At 42.2% G+C, this 20,113-nt stretch overlaps 3 protein-coding genes across 3 annotated transcripts; all 3 read right to left on the reverse strand.

The window, feature by feature from the left end:
* Positions 1 to 273: 273 nt before the first annotated feature.
* LOC104427358 (wall-associated receptor kinase-like 1) lies at positions 274 to 3,100 on the reverse strand. The gene is made up of 3 exons (XM_010040461.3): positions 2,650 to 3,100; positions 2,290 to 2,406; positions 274 to 1,677 (listed from the first exon to the last, which is right to left on the reverse strand). Exons 1-3 carry the CDS (start codon positions 3,098 to 3,100, stop codon positions 485 to 487), a joined length of 1,761 nt encoding a protein of 586 aa, XP_010038763.3. The 3' UTR covers positions 274 to 484.
* Positions 3,101 to 12,820: 9,720 nt separating this feature from the next.
* LOC120289743 (protein ACCELERATED CELL DEATH 6-like) lies at positions 12,821 to 15,630 on the reverse strand. The gene is made up of 3 exons (XM_039305084.1): positions 15,351 to 15,630; positions 13,686 to 14,221; positions 12,821 to 13,546 (listed from the first exon to the last, which is right to left on the reverse strand). Exons 1-3 carry the CDS (start codon positions 15,628 to 15,630, stop codon positions 12,821 to 12,823), a joined length of 1,542 nt encoding a protein of 513 aa, XP_039161018.1.
* Positions 15,631 to 18,241: 2,611 nt separating this feature from the next.
* Positions 18,242 to 18,910, reverse strand: LOC120289744 (26S proteasome non-ATPase regulatory subunit 10-like). Its single transcript, XM_039305085.1, has one exon. It carries the CDS (start codon positions 18,908 to 18,910, stop codon positions 18,242 to 18,244), a length of 669 nt encoding a protein of 222 aa, XP_039161019.1.
* Between the last annotated feature and the right edge of the window lie 1,203 nt (positions 18,911 to 20,113).

A 20,113-nucleotide genomic window follows, 5' to 3' on the forward strand; every position in this document is an offset into this window, starting at 1 on the left:
CTCCCACACGAATTGCACATTTAGGACTTGGTCAGCTGACTTGAACCCATGATACATCTTTTGAGCATCTGCGTGTAACTAGCTGACTGAATGGTGAAGGCTGATGCAACAAACATACTTGTTTACATGAGTACTCGTGTGACTGATGTAATTTCTACAATGATGAAATTTACAACAAGTATATATGGATCTCAAAATGAAGTAAAATGGCTGCACCATGCTCGAGCTAGATGATTGCAATTTGGAAACTATTTCCCAATTGGCACATTCCCAGTACGATCACGCCTAGCTAATTACAGGACTTAAATAAATTTGGCATAGGTATGACGTAACAGTTTATTGATTCATAAACAATAATAACTAACGAAGTCCTCCTATTAGTAAACGAACAAGTTTTCCTCCCTTCTTTGTTTTGCTCCAAACACCGATTTCCATGAAAAGCACAGCAATATGACTCATAAAGTGTGAGAGGCAAAACAGGTCTTCACCACGTTGCACTAGGCAAGAGTGGCTGCATATCCGAAAGTGTAATGACATCCATATCAATGTTTGACTTGCTAGATGGAAAAGTAGCAGCATAAGATTCAACTGCTTCACGGTCCTCTTGATTTTGTTGAATGCCCGAAGGATTTTGGAGCTTCCTTATCCCCTCCAACTCCATTGCCACTTCTTTCATTGTAGGTCGGTTTCTCCCATTCAAGTGTAAGCACCTTCTCGCAAGGTTTGCAACTAATGCAATCTCATCCTTCTTACCTTCTTTCAAAACTTGAGCATCCACAATGTCAAACAAGTGATTTTGTTCCATCGAAATTATGAAATAGGTTGCGAGGCTTCTTCCTTCTTGTTCCCTCAGTGAAGAGATTGGCTTTTGGCCTGTCAAGAGTTCAGCAAGGACAACTCCAAAACTGTACACATCACTTTTGTCTGTGAATTGACTTGATTGGAAATACTCGGGATCAAGGTAGCCGAAAGTCCCCTGCACCAATGTGGTTACATGAGTTTGATCGAGGGAAACAGACTTAGAAGTACCGAAATCTGCCACTTTTGCCCGATATTTCTCATCCAAAAGGATATTGGTGGACTTGATGTCTCGATGATAAATGGGAATGGAGGCTGCTGAATGCAAGTAAAACAAGGCTCCTGAGATTTCAGTTGCAATTCGTAAACGTGTGTCCCATGATACATGAAACTCTTTGTTTGGGTCATGTAGGTATTGGTATAGAGTCCCATTTGGTATGAATTCATATACTAAAAGCGGGACTTCCATCTCCAAGCAACACCCCAATAACTTAACCACGTTCCTATGGTTGATTTGTGAGAGAATGAGGATTTCATTTATGAACTGCTCGACTTTTCCCTCGTCTATCATTGTTGATTTCTTAATCGCCACTATTTTTCCATCCGTTAACATTCCCTTGTAAACGGTACCTTGCCCACCTTGCCCAAGGATCCTATCCTCATCGAAATTGTTAGTGGCCTTCTCTAAATTCTTGGAGTTAAACAATTTACTTTTCTCAACATTGTCTTGTGGTGAAGATAGCTCACTTTCCAACAAAAGACCTCCATTGCGTTTGAAGTACTTCTCTTTGAGCTTGATTTCTTTTCTCTTCTTGATGTATATGTACAACCTCCATAAGAAAATACCCAAAAGTAGTGCTTCAACGCCTGCCTCAACCCCTGCATTGCAAAAGTTTATGGGGCAAAAGTGAGAAAAATGTACCCTGATTGTCAAGAATCTATAACGGCACCTATCGTCAAGAATTTCAGAGAATCTGATTCAAAGGGATACATATAAGAGTTGTGAACCTAAGTCTACTTTCCTGTGGATTTATCTTGACAAACTAGAACACCTTACTTGTTTCCATTTCAAGTTCCGTCTGATGAAATTTCTATACATGTATTTGCACTGTACAGTGATCATATTTCAAGGAATTTAGCAAACCATAGATGAAAGTGAAAAAGTTCCTACCAGCATTCATCTTGATTATGATTGTAATAATCCAAATTCAAATATGACGAGAATTAGTGGGAACCTTGAAAAGTTCAAGTGTTTTCTTATTTATCAAATGTAAGTACTAGTGCGCAAAGAAACTTTTGAGATTATTTTGATAGATACTATTGATTGAAACTTATCTTTATCATTCACCAAGCAAATGGACAATCATGTTAGGATAGGTAAAACTTATTTCTATACCTTTTTCTGAAAGTAATTTATGCTATGCTGTGCTTTTTCCAACAATGCTAAGAGCATGAAGCGGTCTAAAGTTCTAGGTTAAAAGACATACTTACCAATACCAATGAATTTGGCTGTCTTTCTACCATCAACACAATCATACCGGCCCCGTTTGTTTACACAAGTCGAGCCTGTCTTGTGGCATATATTTGAATCTTCACATTCATCAATATCTGATGACAAAAGTCAAAATTATATTAGCAGCGAATTATCATCTCCTTGAGTGAAATATTATGCTTGTAATTGTTTGGAAGTGCATTCGCTTTGTATAACCTTGGGCAGAAAAACAAAAAAAATAAGGCAGAAAAGCATGTGTGGGATCATTAAACTGTAAAAATGCAAAATATCTGGGAATGACAAACCGCTTCCCTATATGGTGCCCTTAAAAAGGGAATGTGATAGCGTAAGTATGTTACCTTGGCATCCTTCAATAATATAAGGGTTACCATGATACCCACTTTCGCACCAGCACTCCACATATGGCAAGCTACTCTCGTAACAGGAGACAGCATCAGACCTCCTCGCTTTCCTTCGAAGCTCACGTGTATTGTTGTTATTGATTGGGATCCCCCATTGTAACACAAATGGGACCGTATCATTCACTCTCAAATCATATAATTCCGTACGGCCCGACTTCGAGAGCGATGATTGCTCAGCCAGGAAAGCGGACTCGCACCCCGGTTGTCCACCTCCGTTGATACTCACATTAAAGGCCTGAAGATTTGTGGGGAGCGTAATCTGGCAGCATCCGTCTCTCCCAGAGCAAGCCCTATACCGGCGAATGTTGGTGTTGGTTCCATCACATTTCGACTTGCAACTAGTCTTGGTCGATGTAGAGACTGCACCTTCTGATTTTGTACTGCTCATTGTTGCCTCGGTGTCACAACCGACCAATATAAAGACATTCCATCTCTCGGAGAAGACAAAGTTACTTTTTTCCAAGTTCACCGGCTTAATGCCCTGGCAGCTTGCATATGAGTATATACTGGAAAACTGACCTTTATGTTGCCATACCAGTCTGAACCAAAATCGGGGAGTGAAATATTGTGAACTCTCAATGAAGCCTTACTTAGCATGGGAACCGTGTAGTCTTGCTCGCAGACAATCTCGTACCAGTCATCCCAAAAACACCCTGCTCCTATCCCGAAGGGGAAGGGAATGTTGACGTTCCCGCATCTATCAGCGCAGTTAGGCCGTGCAAGTCGCGGTGCGGCTCCTGATGCTTGTACCATGAGGGAAACCATAAGAAAAAGAATTTGAAACACCGAATTTGACATGATTTTCATGGTTTGTTTGTGCATGGATCTAAACCTATGGAGAAAGGTAACAGGAGCTGAGCCCCTTAAATAAGGGAAGAAGGGAAGAATTTTCACGTTCTGTACGCATAATTGTTATTTTTCGTTAAAGAAGGGAAGAATTTTTATGTTCTGCACGCATAATTTTCACCTCTGTATTTGTATACAGAGGTCAATTGACTTAAGCCCAGTATACATCCTTTGAGCATCCTTTTTAAAAATTTCCTCGACCAAAATTGTTTGAAGTCTTCCTCTTCCGCCCTACACTGCCACGTCTTTGCTTATTGCCACATAAAATCACATTTCATTGCCTATCTTTTTGTTTAGTATCGATTAGCTCAGTCACTTACACTTTCTGATTTAACAAGAATACGGTCCTTCTTTATATTATGCATATTATTCTTACTTTAGCTTTGTTTAGGTCAATATAATATTTAATCATAGTTAAACCTCATTTAGAGCTAGAGATTAGTTTCTCAGTATTGTACGTCTACAATTTGTTAAAAGCTTTCAATTTTGTTAGATGTAGTTTAGTAGCCTCAACCTTACCTAGAATGCTGGCATATAATATCTCGTACGAAACATCCAAGAAACATCCGGCTCCTATTCCAAAGGGGAAGGGAATGACAATTTTTCCGCAAGATTTAAAGAAATTGCCTGGTGTGGTTTGGCTTTGCTTTATGGTTTCACCTCTCTTCCCACGACCCCTCTCACGAAAACTTTGATCAAGCACCTGCATATTATTTGAAGTAAACATTTTGTGCGATTAGAATTGTAACAATTTTTTTTCTCGTTGGATCCAGCTTTTTTTCGAGTGAATTAAAATAATCATGATGCGTCTTCTCAATTTCTAGTCCTTTTATCATGTTCCCTTGGTTTTGCCCTCTCAAAATCTCCCTTTCTCAGTGTCTCCGAAACTTGTAACTTGCAACGTCAGCCATACCACTTCTAATGCCATGAACGAAAAATGAAACTTAAAGAGCAGTCGGTATAAAAAAGCAATGTCCGCATGCAGAAAGACAAGTCACCAAGCACTTGACTCTTCATATTTTGCTTTTGAAAACATTAGGGAGAAGAGCTAGACATAAATTCAGCTTCACTTAAAAGAATATATCGGATCTCATCAACACCTAGATGGAAACATATTTCTTTTGCACACTTGTCAATAAAATTTAGAATGAGAATCGGGAGACCGGGGCAGCAATGGCCACTAGTTAGCGATGGCCATTGCTCACCACCTTCCGTTCGTCCCTGCGTGTACATGTCCATCACGAGTCGGAAACAAGGGAGTCTATCTTAAATAAATGAACGTCGCGTTTATGAGATGCACCCACTAGCTTCATTGACCAAGGCGAATCAAAAGTAGGATAGTGACTTAATTGTGAAATTGTTCATACTCGGTACTCCAGTTCGTTCCTACATGAACCAAAACCTGGAGAAACTATTGCGTGGATCTCGGTTCATGGACCTGATACGCAATCATAGCTGTCGATCGAGCGTGACTTACCGATGGGGCCTGCATGGTTAGCGACTATGATGGATCGGGTCCGTGTAGACCCGAATCTAAGCAAAAATTCGCCCAAAACCCGTGGAAAGCAGGTTAACTTAACCATATGGAAACCGATTTGTATGTAAACAAACTTGGGAAGACCGGCATGGTGGGAACCGATGGATGACATGTTGATAATGGCCCCTGTGGTCTTCAATACCGTTATTAACAGGGAGCTTATATTAGAACAGGCCATAGACTTGGTCCCCATAAGTGATAGATTAGAGAGGCCATCGCTCCTTTGCTATTAATTCCGCTGAAGATGACTTTCCTTAGTCCACAAGCTTCTTAGCGGTGGCCCACCAATAAGTTTGATTGGGTCGATGGTCTCGTGTTCGCCCATCGTCCACAAGATCACAGCTATGTCGTGATCGAACCTCTGGCAAGTTTGTGCTCGTGGGCATTGCTAGATTATGTGGAGAGAATTATGAACCATTGAGGCGTTGGGGGGCTATGTTGGTAAGCCCTTTCCAACATCTCATGTGGTATTTAGTATTGGATGAATAAACATTGGTCACTTAGCTAATTTATTGAGAAAAGCGAGTGATTGAATCATAAAATGGTCACGCCCCGAACCCTCAAGCACGCGAACATCCCTCAACGGTCATTTGGCCGTGACATGCCAGGACGCGTCGTTGACCCATTCTTTTTATCTTTCAATTAAATGTAAGCTGAAGCACCTTATAAACCAACACCCAGTCAAACATGATAACAGGGATAGTAAGGAAAATATAGTAACATCAAACCAAACACTTCTTTTATTTATTTACTGTTAATCGCAGGAAGTTCGATAATTATAGGCCCATCCCAAAAGGACGACTTCTATTGCGACCAAAATACAAAAAGGGTTAAAAGGTCGGAATTAATTTAACTCCTCTATCACGACAGCTATCCAAAATGTGACTTCGTTTCACTTAAAAGATGGGTGAAGGTGCATGATGGCTGAGCATATTTGTGAATTAAATTGGAGATTGATTTTACTAATAATATATGTGCGTTGATTCTATTATCCCAATTGCTTGTTAGTTGGAGTACTATAATTCCCCTATGTATATAATAAAGTTATACATGCTTGTTGAAGGGCACAATTTTCGTACAATTACGCTTATTTTTTATTTTGCATTTTTTGTGTGTGTTTTTTTCCTTTTACTTTCAATTTCTACTAATTCTGCAAATTGGGCTTGACAGTTGAACACCGAGTTCGGCATGATTTTCACGTTTCGTGTGCTTATAGACCTAACACTGCGGAGAAAAAGGGGATATTGACAAAGATCCTTGATAGTGTTATTTACGTGAAAGAAGGGATTGAAATTTCAAGTACTGTACGCATTATTTCATTACACAGCTGTTACTTCCTGGCATCTGCCTGGGATCCTTCCTTGATGATAGAAAGATCAAAGCTCCAAAGGTAGGCGACGCCAATTCAAGCAGCACGAGCGCGACTTTTCCCATTGCCGTGGCCAAAACGTTGTCCTCATCTTTTCTCACGGGAAAAGACTGGGATCATTATCAAGGTGAATTAAAATGATTTATCGCGGGTGGACTTGGACTTTTGATGGCCCCACTATCGTATTCCTACTACTTTTGTTCTCCTTTTAGAAAAAGAAAACCATTTTGCCACAACAAGATTGTCTTTTTAAATGGCGAAATCATCCAATAAATTTGGACTACGATGACCAAGACTTTTTTTTCTTCTCTCGACGGATGAAATGGCTGGGCATCTTTTCGATCTACAAAGGTGAAATCAAAAATCACTTCACTAAAGCAAAAGCGGTTTCCTCTTGACTTGTCTAATAGTAGTGGGTGTGCGTGTACCACGGTCTCTCCCCAATTATTGAAGCGGAATTCATTTTATTGTTCTTAGTCCAACGCTTTTCGTGCTCAAGCAATCAATTAAAGCACTTCGGAATGCTATTTTGGCCCCCCAAAAGAGGAATAAAGATGCACGTGAATCATGAGAGAAATCTTTTGCTTCCACAATGAAAGAGATTCCGCCCATCATGCGCTAGAATTGAAGAAAGCTAAATGCGATTCTTGCTTTAAACTAGTCTTATCAATTCGCTAATGCTCTTGATCATGCTACAAGAAGTATGCTGAACTATTGGCACAGTTTTATTTTATTTTTCTTCCGTGAAAATAAATATAACAAACTATTTATGGTACCGACGAGAGGACAGGGACTATAGAGCCGATTGTTTTGGGGGAAAAGTAGTTAGGTCCAAAGAAATTGCTAGACCAATTTCCAAAATATGTCCAGTCAGAAAAAGTCATGCATTTTTATCATGCGTAGTCTTCCCCAAAGGAAGGACAGTACCAATGGGGCATCGCGTGTGATTATCTAATTGGCTTTAGTATCCGGGATTTGCCGGTTCAACTTCATACATAAGAAGAGAATTTGACACACCGAGTTCGATATAGTTTTCAGGTTCTGCCTGAACCTATGGAGAAAATGACAGGTTTCGAGTCCCATAATCCTGTTGATTAAATGAAAGAAGGGAAGAATTTTTCGTGTGATGTACTTGCAGATGTATTTTTGGATCATGCATCTGTTCATAACTTGAGATATGCTCGAGCTTGATTACTTTAATAAAGTAGACTCCATCATGTTTCTGAAACTGAAATCAAATCGCAGCTCTTTTCAGCACCGAAAACTAACCGGCGAATCGAGCTGGCCTCTCGATGAGCTGCAACAGTGTCAAGATAGATGAGGGAAACCAAATTCCATCTTGTGGACTAGTCAGAAATAGCATGTTCCCCCAACTTGTTGTCTAGGCCATGAGGTTTCTTCTCTCGTCCCCTCCTCAGCAAAGAGATTAGGTTGCGTCCCAAAAAGAGTTCAACAAGGACCACCACAAAATTGTACACATTGTTAGGATTCGGTCGCACAACCACAAGAAAAAAAAAAAAGTAAAAGTGAAAAGGAGAATTCAAGACACAGGATTTATCTTGGCTCATTTTAAACTAGGGTGATGTCCATAAAATTCTGTTATAATTAGCACATTGCACCTTTCTATTACATCCCTCAATTACGAGAGAAAGAGCGCGACTCCAATAGTATCTTGTCGATAGGGAGTACGAACGAGCCCAACACATCTCTTTTTGTCAGTGAACTGATGCGTTTGGAAATAATCACGGTCCTATTCATGTCCATAGTGTTATTTACGTGAAAGAAGGGATTGAAATTTCAAGTACCGTACGCATTATTTTCATTACACAGCTGTTACTTCCTGGCATCTGCCTGGGATCCTTCGTTGATAATAGAAAGATCAAAGCTCCAAAGGTAGGTGACGCCAATTCAAGCAGCACGAGCGCGACTTTTCCCATTGTCGTGGCCAAAACTTTGTCCTCGTCTTTTCTCACGGGAAAAGACTGGGATCATTATCAAGGTGAATTAAAATGATTTATCGCGGGTGGACTTGGACTTTTGATGGTCCCACTCTCGTATTCCTACTACTTTTGCTCTCCTTTTAGAAAAGGAAAACCATTTTCCACAACAAGATTGTCTTTTTGAATGGCGAAATCATCCAATAAATTTGGACTATGATAACCAAGACTTTTTTTCTTCTCTCGACCGATGAAATGGCTGGGCATCTTTTCGATCTATAAAAGTGAAATAAAAAATAACTTGTGGTTTCCTCTTGACTTGTTGGTTGGGACACCTGGAGTACCATAACTTAGCACGTAGGGACACTTAGGGGGTGCATGGAAACACTCCAAAAAAGTGTTTCCGAAACACTTCTGTACGGAAAGTGTTCCCGGGAACAAAAAGAACAGAAACGCGTTTGGTTGCGTTTTGTTCTTTTTTTGTTTTTGTTTCTGGAACGAAATAGAAACAGAAAAAAAACAAAAAGAAGTTGTTTCTCCTGAAAAGAAACACTTCTTGGAAGGAACAAAAGAACAAAAACCACTCTTCTCTCTCTTCTTCTTCTCTTCTTCTTTTTTTTCTTCTTTTTTCTTTGGCCGGTCACCGGCCTCGGCCATGGCCGGCGATCGGCCGGCAACCGGCCGTCGAGGCTCGGCCTCGCCGGATCTAGGCGAGCTCGTCGGCGAGGCCGAGCCTCGCCTTGGCTGGGCGAGCTCGGGCTCGCCTCAGATCCGGCAAGCCGAGCCTCGCCATGGCCGGGCGAGCTCGAAGCTCGCCCGGATCCGGCGAACCCGAGCCTCGCCGGGGCTGGCGACGCCTCGGCCTCACCGGATCTGGGCGAGCCGAGCTCGCCCGGCCAAGGTGAGGCCGAGCCTCGCCCAACCACGGCCGGGCTCGGCCTCGCCGTGGCCGGCGAGCCTCGCCGTGGGCCGGGCGAGGTCAGCTGCCCGATCGCTGGTCACGGAGGCCGGTGACCGGACCGAAAAAAAAAGAAAAATAAAAAGAAAGGAAAATTAAAAAATTAAAAAAAATGTTTAAAAATTAAAAGAAACAAAAAATAATAAAATTTACCAAACGTGTTTCTGTTCATTTTTTATTCCCAAACGTTACAAAACGTGTTCTTTTGTTCAAAAACTGTTCCTAACGTAAACACTTTTTTCTATTCCCGAGAACAAAAAAAGAAGAAACAAATCCATGCGTACCCTAAGGGTGCGTTTGGCTGCACACCCTATTTCTGTTCCCTGGGAATAGAAATTTCTGTTTTTGTTCTTTTGGTCCAAGGAACAAAAAAGAAATAGAAACAAGAAACACAAAATTTGTGTTTCTTGTTTCTGAAACACAATTGAGGAACAAAAAAGGAACAAAATTGTGTTCTCCTGCTGTGACCCTCTCCTCCTGCAAGCGTCTCCACCGTCGTCTTCTCGGGTGCCTCCCACTCTCCGGCACCAATAGCCGCCTCTGTCTCGAGACCATCCGGCTTCTCCACCGTCGTCCTCTCAGCACCGAGCAAACCGCAAGCGTCTCCACCTCGTGAGCGGGTGACGTAGGCGGGTCGCGGGTCACCGGGCGGCGACGGCGGCGTGGTGCGGGGCTCGGCCGTGGGGTCTCTAGCGGCGGACGTCTATGAGCAAAGCGGCGAGGACGGCTGGTCGAGTCGTGGGCCGACGCGGGGTCGACGATCGAGCGGATCTCGAAGTCGTGGGTCACGGCGCGGTGAGATCCCCGATGCGGCGGTGGCGAACGAAGGCTCGAGACCTGCGGATGCGTTGATCGGGCGTGAGGCGGAGGGGCGGTCGCCGATGCGATGGCGGCGGAGGCGTCGACCACGGTCGCCAATGCGGTGGAGGGAGATGACGGTGTGGCTCAGGTCACCGTCGGCATGGCGCGGCGAGGCTGACCTCGCGCCTGGCCGGGCGAGCTCGATCTCGCCCGGATCGGCGAGGCCGAGCCGCTCGGCGGCCGGCGAGGCCGCCGGCCCTCGTCGACCGGTCGCCGGCCATGGCCGAGGGCTGGCAGGCCGCTGACCAGCCAAAAGAAGGAAAAAGGAAAAAGGAAAAAGGAAAAAAAAAAAGAAAAAAGGAAAATTAAATAAGAAAAATAAGAAAGAAAATAAAAAATAAAAATAAAAATATTAAAAAAATAAAAGAAATAAAAAATTATACAAACTTACCAAACGTGTTTCTATTCTTTTTATATTTCTTAAACGGATTTACCAAAAAAGCGTTTTTTGTTCAAAAATTGTTCTGGAACAGTAAACACTTTTTTATTTTGTTTAAAAACAATTTTTAAACGAAACGTTACCAAACGCACCTAAATCACTATCTTATATTTATTAAATATACAAATTAAGTACGGACATATCTTTGGCGGCATTCGTACTTTCCTTTATATGTATTAAATATACAAATCAAAAATAGAACTCCTGTTGTTAATATTCTTCCTTCATAGTCATCTGCTCAAGATACCTCTTTTCGTACCAAATGTTAGCGCAACCAAGGTATCTTTGCAGTGACATGGAAACAATGAGACTTGCGCTGGACAATAACACCAAAAAAGAAAAACAAGCGCACACACGGCACCCACACGCAAATTCTCGCATATTTCTCATATGATTAATTCCATCTACCACATCAATCTAGCCATGATAATTGGCCAAATTGGTTAAGGCTTACTCTCAAGGTGTTCGGAGCCCCCATGGTCACAAGTCCAAATCCCCAAGTTGCTCATCGATCTTAAGAAAATCCAGGTTCATCTATGGTGGGAGTTCGTCTTCTTTACAAGATAACAATTATGATTTGAAACCAACATTCCAATCATGGGCTTGAAACTCCTCTGATAAGCCCCAAGCGGAGTTGATATTTGTCGCCCCTTCCCACCGTTTACTGATCCAAAACTAATCTTTTCAAGGAGCATCGAGCACATGCCTTGGTGCCCCGTCCTCGGGACCTGATTTGTGGTATGCATATACTCAATTAGGGTATGGGTAAAAAGGCCTACATAATTGCATGAACATGCTCACTTAAATTAGCCCCCTGTATCTCAACCCAAAAAAAAAAAAAAAAAAATTAGCACCCTGTATTCCTACCGAACAAAAAAAAAAAAAAAAAAAAGCTCCCTGTATTTATTGAACGGTCCAATTGGACTTAATAACTTTGTCATCCAAACACTTGAATGTGTAAATAACTTTTTTTTTTTTGTGCAGTAAGTACTCTGTTATGAAGAAATTCTGACTATTTATGCACTTAGCAACAGATAAAAAGTTGTCTGGGTAAAGTTACGAGAGAAAAAAGGTAAATAACAATGCATCTTTTATTGGCACAGTAAAAAAACACTTAGGATACATTTGGTAACCATTATGTTGCCAAAATAATTTCTACTCGAAAATGATTTTTTCTAATTTTGTTTACTGAATAAGTTTCCGAGTATTTGAAGGCATTTTAGTAACTATACAAAATTTATATTTCCGAAATATAAATGCATTTCGTATGACCCTCAAATTTTTATAACTTAGAACTTTTTAAATAATTTTATTACATTTTTCTATTTTTTTTCCTTTTCTTTTTCTTCTTTCTCAAGAAGAAGAAGAAGATTTTTCTTTTTTTTTCGGGTAACAAAAAAAATAGAACTAGATACTTTTGGTACATTACCAAATAGACCATTAACAATTTTTTCGCAACTTTTCAATTTTTTTAATGAAGTTGCTGTGCATTTAATCATCCCCATTTTCAGCTTTTTGGCAGGCTAGTCATCTTTAATTATAATGCTTTGCCACCTGTCACAAATCGTGAGTGATCTAATTGGATAGATGTGTGCTACGTCCGCAGTTAACGGGACGCTTTGATATCACTGTCCACACAATGTTTCCCCGACATTCTTGGACACCATCTGCCAATATCCTCTTTGTGCACTCATCTCGTCCTGTCCTCTTTTGGCGACATACTATGAAATGATTGATTTCGTTGATGCTGTCCTCAATTTCTCCCCTGTGATTAGTCTGGTTTTCCAACATAACACAGCATAAAGGTGAACTAGAGTGAAAAAGAAACCATTCTTCACGACTCAACAAGGTTCCATTCTGATTTACTGGCATGTACCATACAACACCACACCCAAGTAGACCGATAGTTACACATTCGAATAGCGGAAGATGTCTAATAAAAGCCTGAAATGACGGCGTCTCCATTATTTGCCACCCAGTCGACGCAAGCAAGGACGGTGTGGTTTTTCCACAGTCAAACAAAAGTAAAGAAGGCTGTCTCCATCAATTACAACAGAATTCTTGAAACTTGACCACACGACTACGTTTGAAGCAAAGAAGCTCAAAGTGGAGAAGATAGACAACCTTTAATAAAAGTTCGCCTGGAATCGACCGTCAAAGGCTAAGTACCACTGGATGGAGACAAAGTGGCCGGGCTTGTTCCATCCATGCCAGCAGGTCGCCAGTCTTCATCTTGCAGGACATCGGGGAAGCGAACTAGAAGTCTCGATATTGCAACTGCTAGGCGGATGATACGGAAGGCTATGCGGTGCAAATACTGCGAATTTACCACAAAAGGAATGTACATTGCCATGTACAAAGCACAGTTATGGCATATGGCAAGAGCTCCAATCAACAGGACAAGAGAGGCGAGCCAAGTGAGTTTGCTTATGAGCACGTAGCCACCGGCCATAAATGCTATGGACATTGTTCCAAGAGCTACCAACAGCCACTTTATTGCAATTATATGGGCAGTTAGAGCAACGTAAGAGTCATTCAGATCTGCCCAAGGCAACATGACAACCACACTTATGGCACTGTACATCGCAATGGTGTTGCAAATGACAAAGGCCTGGAACATTCCCCTCTTCAGCATTGTAGCCGTTCCCGAGTTAGGCTGAGAACTCTCAACAAAACCTCCAGGAATGGCAAAACCAGCCGCAAAGGTCACGGTTGCCACTAACGTGGCGATGATAGAACGAGCGTTTGCCTGTCCCCTCAATATACCTCCGGTTTGGAGAGCAAGGACTGTAAATTCCGCCATAATTTCTTGATTTCTTGACCTATAGACAGCCAAATCTTTACTTGTAGGTGCCCCGGCAGATTTCAAAATCATCGAGGGTAATCTCTAGGAATGGGCCAAACAAGAACATACGGGTTAATGTGATTGGAAGCCGTCGTACATACCGCATGAAGATAGAAGCAATTCGCTTGATTTTGTGATTGTTAATGTTTGATTTTGGAGTTCCTAGTGAGTGAGTGCATACCTTTTGAAGCGTAGGACCCGTTCTTTTGATTTGCTCTGTCGCAAAGTCAAGAGCCGTCAAGCATTCGTTGTTGAGAAGGTTACAATCAACTCTTTTGTCCAGCACGAGATCAAGCAGAACCACGGGGTGCCACGGCAATGTGGCCAAATGCAGAGGAGTGTTCCCATCATTGTCTCTCTCGTTGATGAGCTTCTCCAGGTTGGCATTCCCAAGTATGTACCTCAATGCCCGGATTCTTCCATGCTTGGCACAGACATGAAGGATGTTTTGTCCTTGTCGATTGATCAACTCCGTGGGATCTGGCCACTGCTGAAGCAGCTCCTTGATTGCTTCAACATGACCCTCTTTACAAGCAACGTGAATCGGAAAATGGCCGTCTCTATCGTATTCGACTGCGCTCGAGGCGAATTCTTCTAGTAGGTATTTGATGCCATCATAGTAATTGATGTACGCTGCCAAATGAAGGGGAGTGCGTCCCCTACCGTCTTTCAATTCAAACAATTGTGGATTGCTTGCACTTATTTTCTGTAGCATGCCTGGATTAAGTGCAAAATAAAACCATGTGAATATTAAATCACGCATTCATTTGCAACGGTTTTTAAAATAATTTTCAATGATTTCCTATTTAGAATAATTGATAGTGATTCCATAAAATTTCATAAGATTTTAGAGTATGAGATCCTAAATTCAAGTATATCTAGATCTCTCATTTGTCTTCCTATATAGTTATGCATTTTAATCTTAAGCCAAAGTATAGTCTCACTTAAAGAAAAGTACTAAATCATTTAAAACATACCAGAAAAAATACATCTTCAGCTAATAGCTTAAATATTTAAAATAATTAGCAATAGTCCCATAAAATTTTACATGATATCAAAGCTACATGTTGCCTAGTTTGCGTGTGAAGCTCCTCATTGATTAATGCCACATGTCACTCTCAGACCGATTTGCATGTCGGCCTTGTATTCATATAATCTCCATTGACTTACAATTTAAAGTTTTATATTGAAAGTTTTAACATTGTAATAAAGGAGGTATGAGATCTCCGTGTATATTTTACACTTCAATCTAAGATCAAATTCTAACTTATGTGTGAGGAAGAGTGTTAAACTCATTACAAATTAAATCACATATTTACTTAACAGTTTGTAAAAATTGATAATGATTTCACAAAATTTCACATTAAATTTTCGAAAAACAAAAAGGTTAGTATTAGATGACCTATTTCTCTCCTCCTCTTCCTCTTCTTTCTCGTCCTCTCCCACTCTCAATCTCACTCAGCAAGAGCCCAGTGCTCCCTTCGCCGGTGCCACCATTGCTACTCGGTTGCCACTGGTTGTTGTCATTGTGTATGTCCCTCCACCATCTTCACCATCACTCCACCTTGGTCATATCTCTCTCTTTAGATACTTAAATTAGTTAATCCGACTAATTTTGACTAGAAATTACTAATATAGACGCCAATCATTTTACATGACATGATCAATACTAATGTAAATAATTTTTAATAATATTTTAAATTACTTATTTATTCATTCTTTTCTTTTTCTTTTTCTTTTTCTTTTCTTTTTCTCCTCCTCTTCTCCCTCTAGCCAATCCTCAGACAGAAGTGAGGGCCAGTGAAATCGACCTTGTTGGCCTCGGGTGAAGCTTGCCCTCACCAACCATAGGCAGGGCAAGCTTCACTTGCTCTCGACAAGGCTCGACCTTGCCATCGCCCACCACTAGCAAGTCTCAGCAAGTGATGGCTCTGATGAGCCACGAGATCTAGCAGGTTTCCTGGCTCGCTTCCTACAGCCCAAGAAGCAGAGTTTTTTTGTCGAACAACAAGCAGAGTGACCCCTGCTTCCTCTTCGCTCCAATCCTCGCACACTGACGAGCTGTGAGAAACACGTGAACAATGCAACAACACAACAAGAACCCCAAAATTGTCATCCGCATCCATTACCCAGCAAGTGAACATAAAAGGGTGAGTGAAACAAGCCATCGTTTCAGTGGCTTTAACTTTGATTTGATGGCAACGGCTTGCCGTTTGCTAGGAAGCCTCGCCAGATTTGGCGAATTTAAACCTTGCCCAATGTGAGGTCGAGCCTTGTCAAGAACGGGCAAGCCGCCTATATTTGGCTAGTCAATGACCGGTAGAGGAAAAATGAAAGAAATAATAAATAAATAAATAAAAGACAAAAGGAAAAAAGATAAGAAAAATATTAAAATATTATTAGAAATTGTCCACGTTAACGTCCGTCACGCCTCGTATGACGGCAGCGTTCATGTTAACAATTTTAATCAAAAATTGACCAAGTGAACTAAATTAATAAAATTATAAAAAAATTGTGATTTAATTGACAAAAATAAATTATAACTAAATTGGTATAATTGTAATAATCTTAGAACTTTGTGGGTAATTTTTCCCATGACCAAATGTAGAGAGAGAGAGAGACCACGATGAACGCTGGTGGTGGATAAAACCCTATGGAGCGTGGGAGACGGCAACGTACACTGACGGAACTTTGGACGCACAATCATGCGAAGGTGGAGAAGAGAGAGGAAGAGAGAGATAGCTGGCTGGGCAATTCGCAATATTCCTTTTCTCTTGTTAAATAAACTTATATATGGATAACCTCATGTCATGGTTAGAGGTTATCCAGTCATATCCTACCAGCTATGAATAAACTATTTGACCTTAGGACCGTATACACAGGTAAAAAATTTGGACTTAACCTGTGAGGCTTATCAAAATGTTTCGTTGGTCTCTAGGTAAGCCGACCTCTATGCTCATGCCCTAAGTTACAAAATAAAAAAATTATGTATAGATGATATCCATATTTTTAACACGTAAATTAAAAAGACGGTAAGAGGAAATTTCATTTCATACGGAACAAAATATAACATTTAAAGAACAAGATAGGGGAAAAAAGTAGGGCAAGCGATTTGCATTGTGTCATATTAATTATATCATATCAAAACAACAATATGTCAAGAATATGATTAATCCGAACATGACAAGTATAATAAATGTGTTGAACTGCCTCAATATGAACACGACAAACCTAATAAAGCAATTTATATGATACGATTAACATAATTATCAAACTGTGTCATTATGTCATGCATCTGCATTACAAATAACCTTTGGTGTTATCGTGTACGTGATAAACACACTAAACATGTTTATACATGATATCCCGATTTAACATGTTTAACACACTTGTAAATAAATAACCGTTATTCCATAACATTTCATCTAGAGTTTATGAATGAGTTACCGTTTGTTATGTTGTATAACTTTTGCATCCCTAATGTGAATTCATTACGCCCTTTATTCTTTTTAAATGGGTCATACTTTTATGTTCTTTTAATAATAAAGATGTTATTATACATGAGTATAAAGTGTTAAAACTTAGTCTTGTTTAAAAGCCAACACACTAACACTTTAATTTATATGTGGACTCGCGTCTGAATGGGCTAACCAAGCGACATGAATTTTATTGGGTCGTGATAAGGAAGACATGGACCCATTCATGCCAAATCATAACTTGTTTGATTGCGTGAGGTCTCGTAAATGACTGACGTTGAGAATTGTGAAGAGAGGACCCATTTGGTTCGGTTTTGCAAAAATGCCATTGGGAGAATGTAAATACCTTTGAGATAAAGGAGTTTTCCGAAATGTTACACCGTTTGATAAATTATAGTCTCAAATAGTATTGAAAGATAACTTTAGCCTAAATACCGTTTGGCAAAACTTACATTACAAATGAACTTTGCTTTTCTTTCTTTTCTTTTTTTAAATCGAAAAATCAAATCCGGTGGCTAGCTAACCATCGGCCAGCTGCCGGGCAGCCGGCGGCCAAATCTAGCCACCTAAGGTCGCAACCTTAGGCAACGCCGTCGCCGCCTAGAGGCGCGACCTCGGGTGCATGGAGGTGTAGAGGCCAGATCTGGTCACCTGGCGGCCAAATTTAACAACCTGAGGTCACGCGGACCCAGGCGACGCGACTTCAGGTGACATCATCGTCACTTGGAGTCGTGACCTCAAGTGCCTGAGATCATAGAGGCCAAATCTAGCCTCCGAACCACTAGATCTGGTGGCCTAAGGTCGTGCGGACCCAAGTAGTGTTGCCTAGTTCGCGCACACCAGCGACACCGCCTCGAGGTCGCGCGGTCGCGTGAGGTTCGCGCAACCCAGGTGACACCGCCTAGATCGCGGGTCGCGCCACCCCCAGGCGATGGTCATCGGGGACGCGCAACCCTCAAGCAGCAGTGGCGGCTGCCGAAGAAGCCCGATAGGCAGGGAAGAAGATGGTCAGGAAGAAGAAGATGAGCAGGAAGAAAAAAAATGAAGGGGAAGGGAAGATAAGGTGAAATTTTGCATTTCCCAAATGCCCAATGCTGAAGTAGCCCCTCTTTAGTATTCAGCTTTCAGCATTGGGAATGTTCACATTTAGCAAATGAACTTTCAAAAACAATTGCCAAACACAAAAAAAATTTCTCCAAGGGGCATTGGGAGCCAAAGCTCCCTGGGAAAGTCGAACCAAACGGGGTAGAGTAGAAATTACCTAGTTTGCCTTGTAAGATAGCCGTATGGACGGGCGACACGCCTTGAATCCTCCACGAATCAAGTGGCTCTTCCAACAAAAGCCCGAGAACCTCCAGTTGCCCCTCTCCACGGCCAGAGACACAGGACATTTACCTTCCTTGTTCTCCAAATACACGGGTTGCAGGTCCTTACCTCTCAAGATCCGGGCCACGTCAAGGTGGCCGTTCACAACGGCCTCATGCAGCGGGGTGTTTCCCCTGTCATTCTTCACTTGAACGAGAGCCTGCCTTATCTCGCCCCAGCCGACGTCCAACGCTCGGTCAATGAGGACTCCGGCTGCAGCGGTCCTTCCGGCCCTGGCGGCCAAGTGAAGCGGGGTGTCTCCCCTGCAATTTTTCCGGGCCACCTCGTGGCCGGGAAAGTGACCGATGATGGCTCTCAGGATCTCGTCACTCTCAAGGCCCGCGGCCACATGGAGCAACGAACTTCGGGAGGGGCTTAGAATGACCGACAGACACAGACGTCGATTGGGCTCGGAACAGTAACGTGCTACGACTCCGATGAATTCGTTGGCATCGCCTTGTTTTGCAGCAGTGAATAGCTCCTGGGCCGTCGTCTCATCGCACGAGACGGAATCCTGGGCCAACATCGCTTCCAATCTCTGGACCACTTGTAGACTTACTGCCATGACTTATTGTTCTGAGGAATGCTCTAACTTGGACTCGTATGCAATAACGAGCGCGGAGAGAGAAGCGAGCGAGCGCCAGGAGGAGGAGCGGCCTTAATGTGCTTGGTCGGCGATGGCGAGGGCGGTCGTCCTCGCTGACCTGCGCCAGGACCTGCTCGAGGTTGGTGCGGAAGGCGTTGGCGGTGGCGTCTGTTGGCCTAGGCGAGGTCCCTCCAAATCTGGTTCTCCACACAGCGACTTCACCCGCTCCTCCAACGCCCAGTTGAGCTTCCCGATCTTCTGGATCTCCTCTTCCTTAGCCGGAGCAGGGCGGCTGTAATGTGCTTTTGTCGGAGACCCGGGGGGATGGGGTGGCACGGCCGCTTGACGAATGCCGGAGCAACAATGAGCGCGGAGAGAGACTTTGGGATTCAAAATTTGAAAGCCTTTATCGAGAAGAAAGAAATCGTTCGAGTTCTCTGGAGAGGAAAAGGAAAGGGTTTGCTTCTCTTTGTTTCCTCTGAGAAGGAAACAATAAATGCATTAAAGGAGACAGAGAGAGGCAGGGGGCAGCGTGGAGGCTAGGAGCAAGGGGAAGAAAGCTAGGAAGAGTAGAGAGAGGGAAGAAACGTTTCTTCGTTTCTGAAGAAAAGGTCCAAGGACCCACACCTCCCACTTGGCGTTTCATGAATAGTAGGAGACCACACGCTGACTTTGTGCTCTGGTACCTCCCAATATTTTCTCATCTCGAGTTCTTCCCCTTCCTTTAGCTAAGGGATAGAAGCCCATTTTCGTGTACGAGGAGAGAGCATTAGGATCTACTACTTTCTGTTTCTCGAAGAAATTGGATGCTATTGATAAACCCTAACCTTGCTGCAAAGATAATTAAGTATAATAATCACAATATGCATTTGTATTGGATAATAGAATAAACTTAGAGTGTGCCTCTATTAATTACACGATGCATATGAGATGAAAAAAATTCACGTGCCCTTTTGCATATAAATTAATGGCGAGGTCACTGTTTGTGCATATATACTGTTCAGCCGTATAACTAAAACTGAAATTACCCTCCTGGCCGCTTTGCAGCCAAGTGTCGTGAGGGTCAGAGGGGCCATGCTTGGCCTACGGTACACCGGCATCTCCGATGACCAAATAGTCCATCGAAAGATGACAACAACCTATGACCGGTTATGCAGTTGGTGTTATCCCAAAAATGGCTCT

The sequence above is a fragment of the Eucalyptus grandis genome, chromosome 11, assembly GCF_016545825.1.
Source record: "Eucalyptus grandis isolate ANBG69807.140 chromosome 11, ASM1654582v1, whole genome shotgun sequence".
NCBI classification, from domain to species: domain Eukaryota; kingdom Viridiplantae; phylum Streptophyta; class Magnoliopsida; order Myrtales; family Myrtaceae; genus Eucalyptus; species Eucalyptus grandis.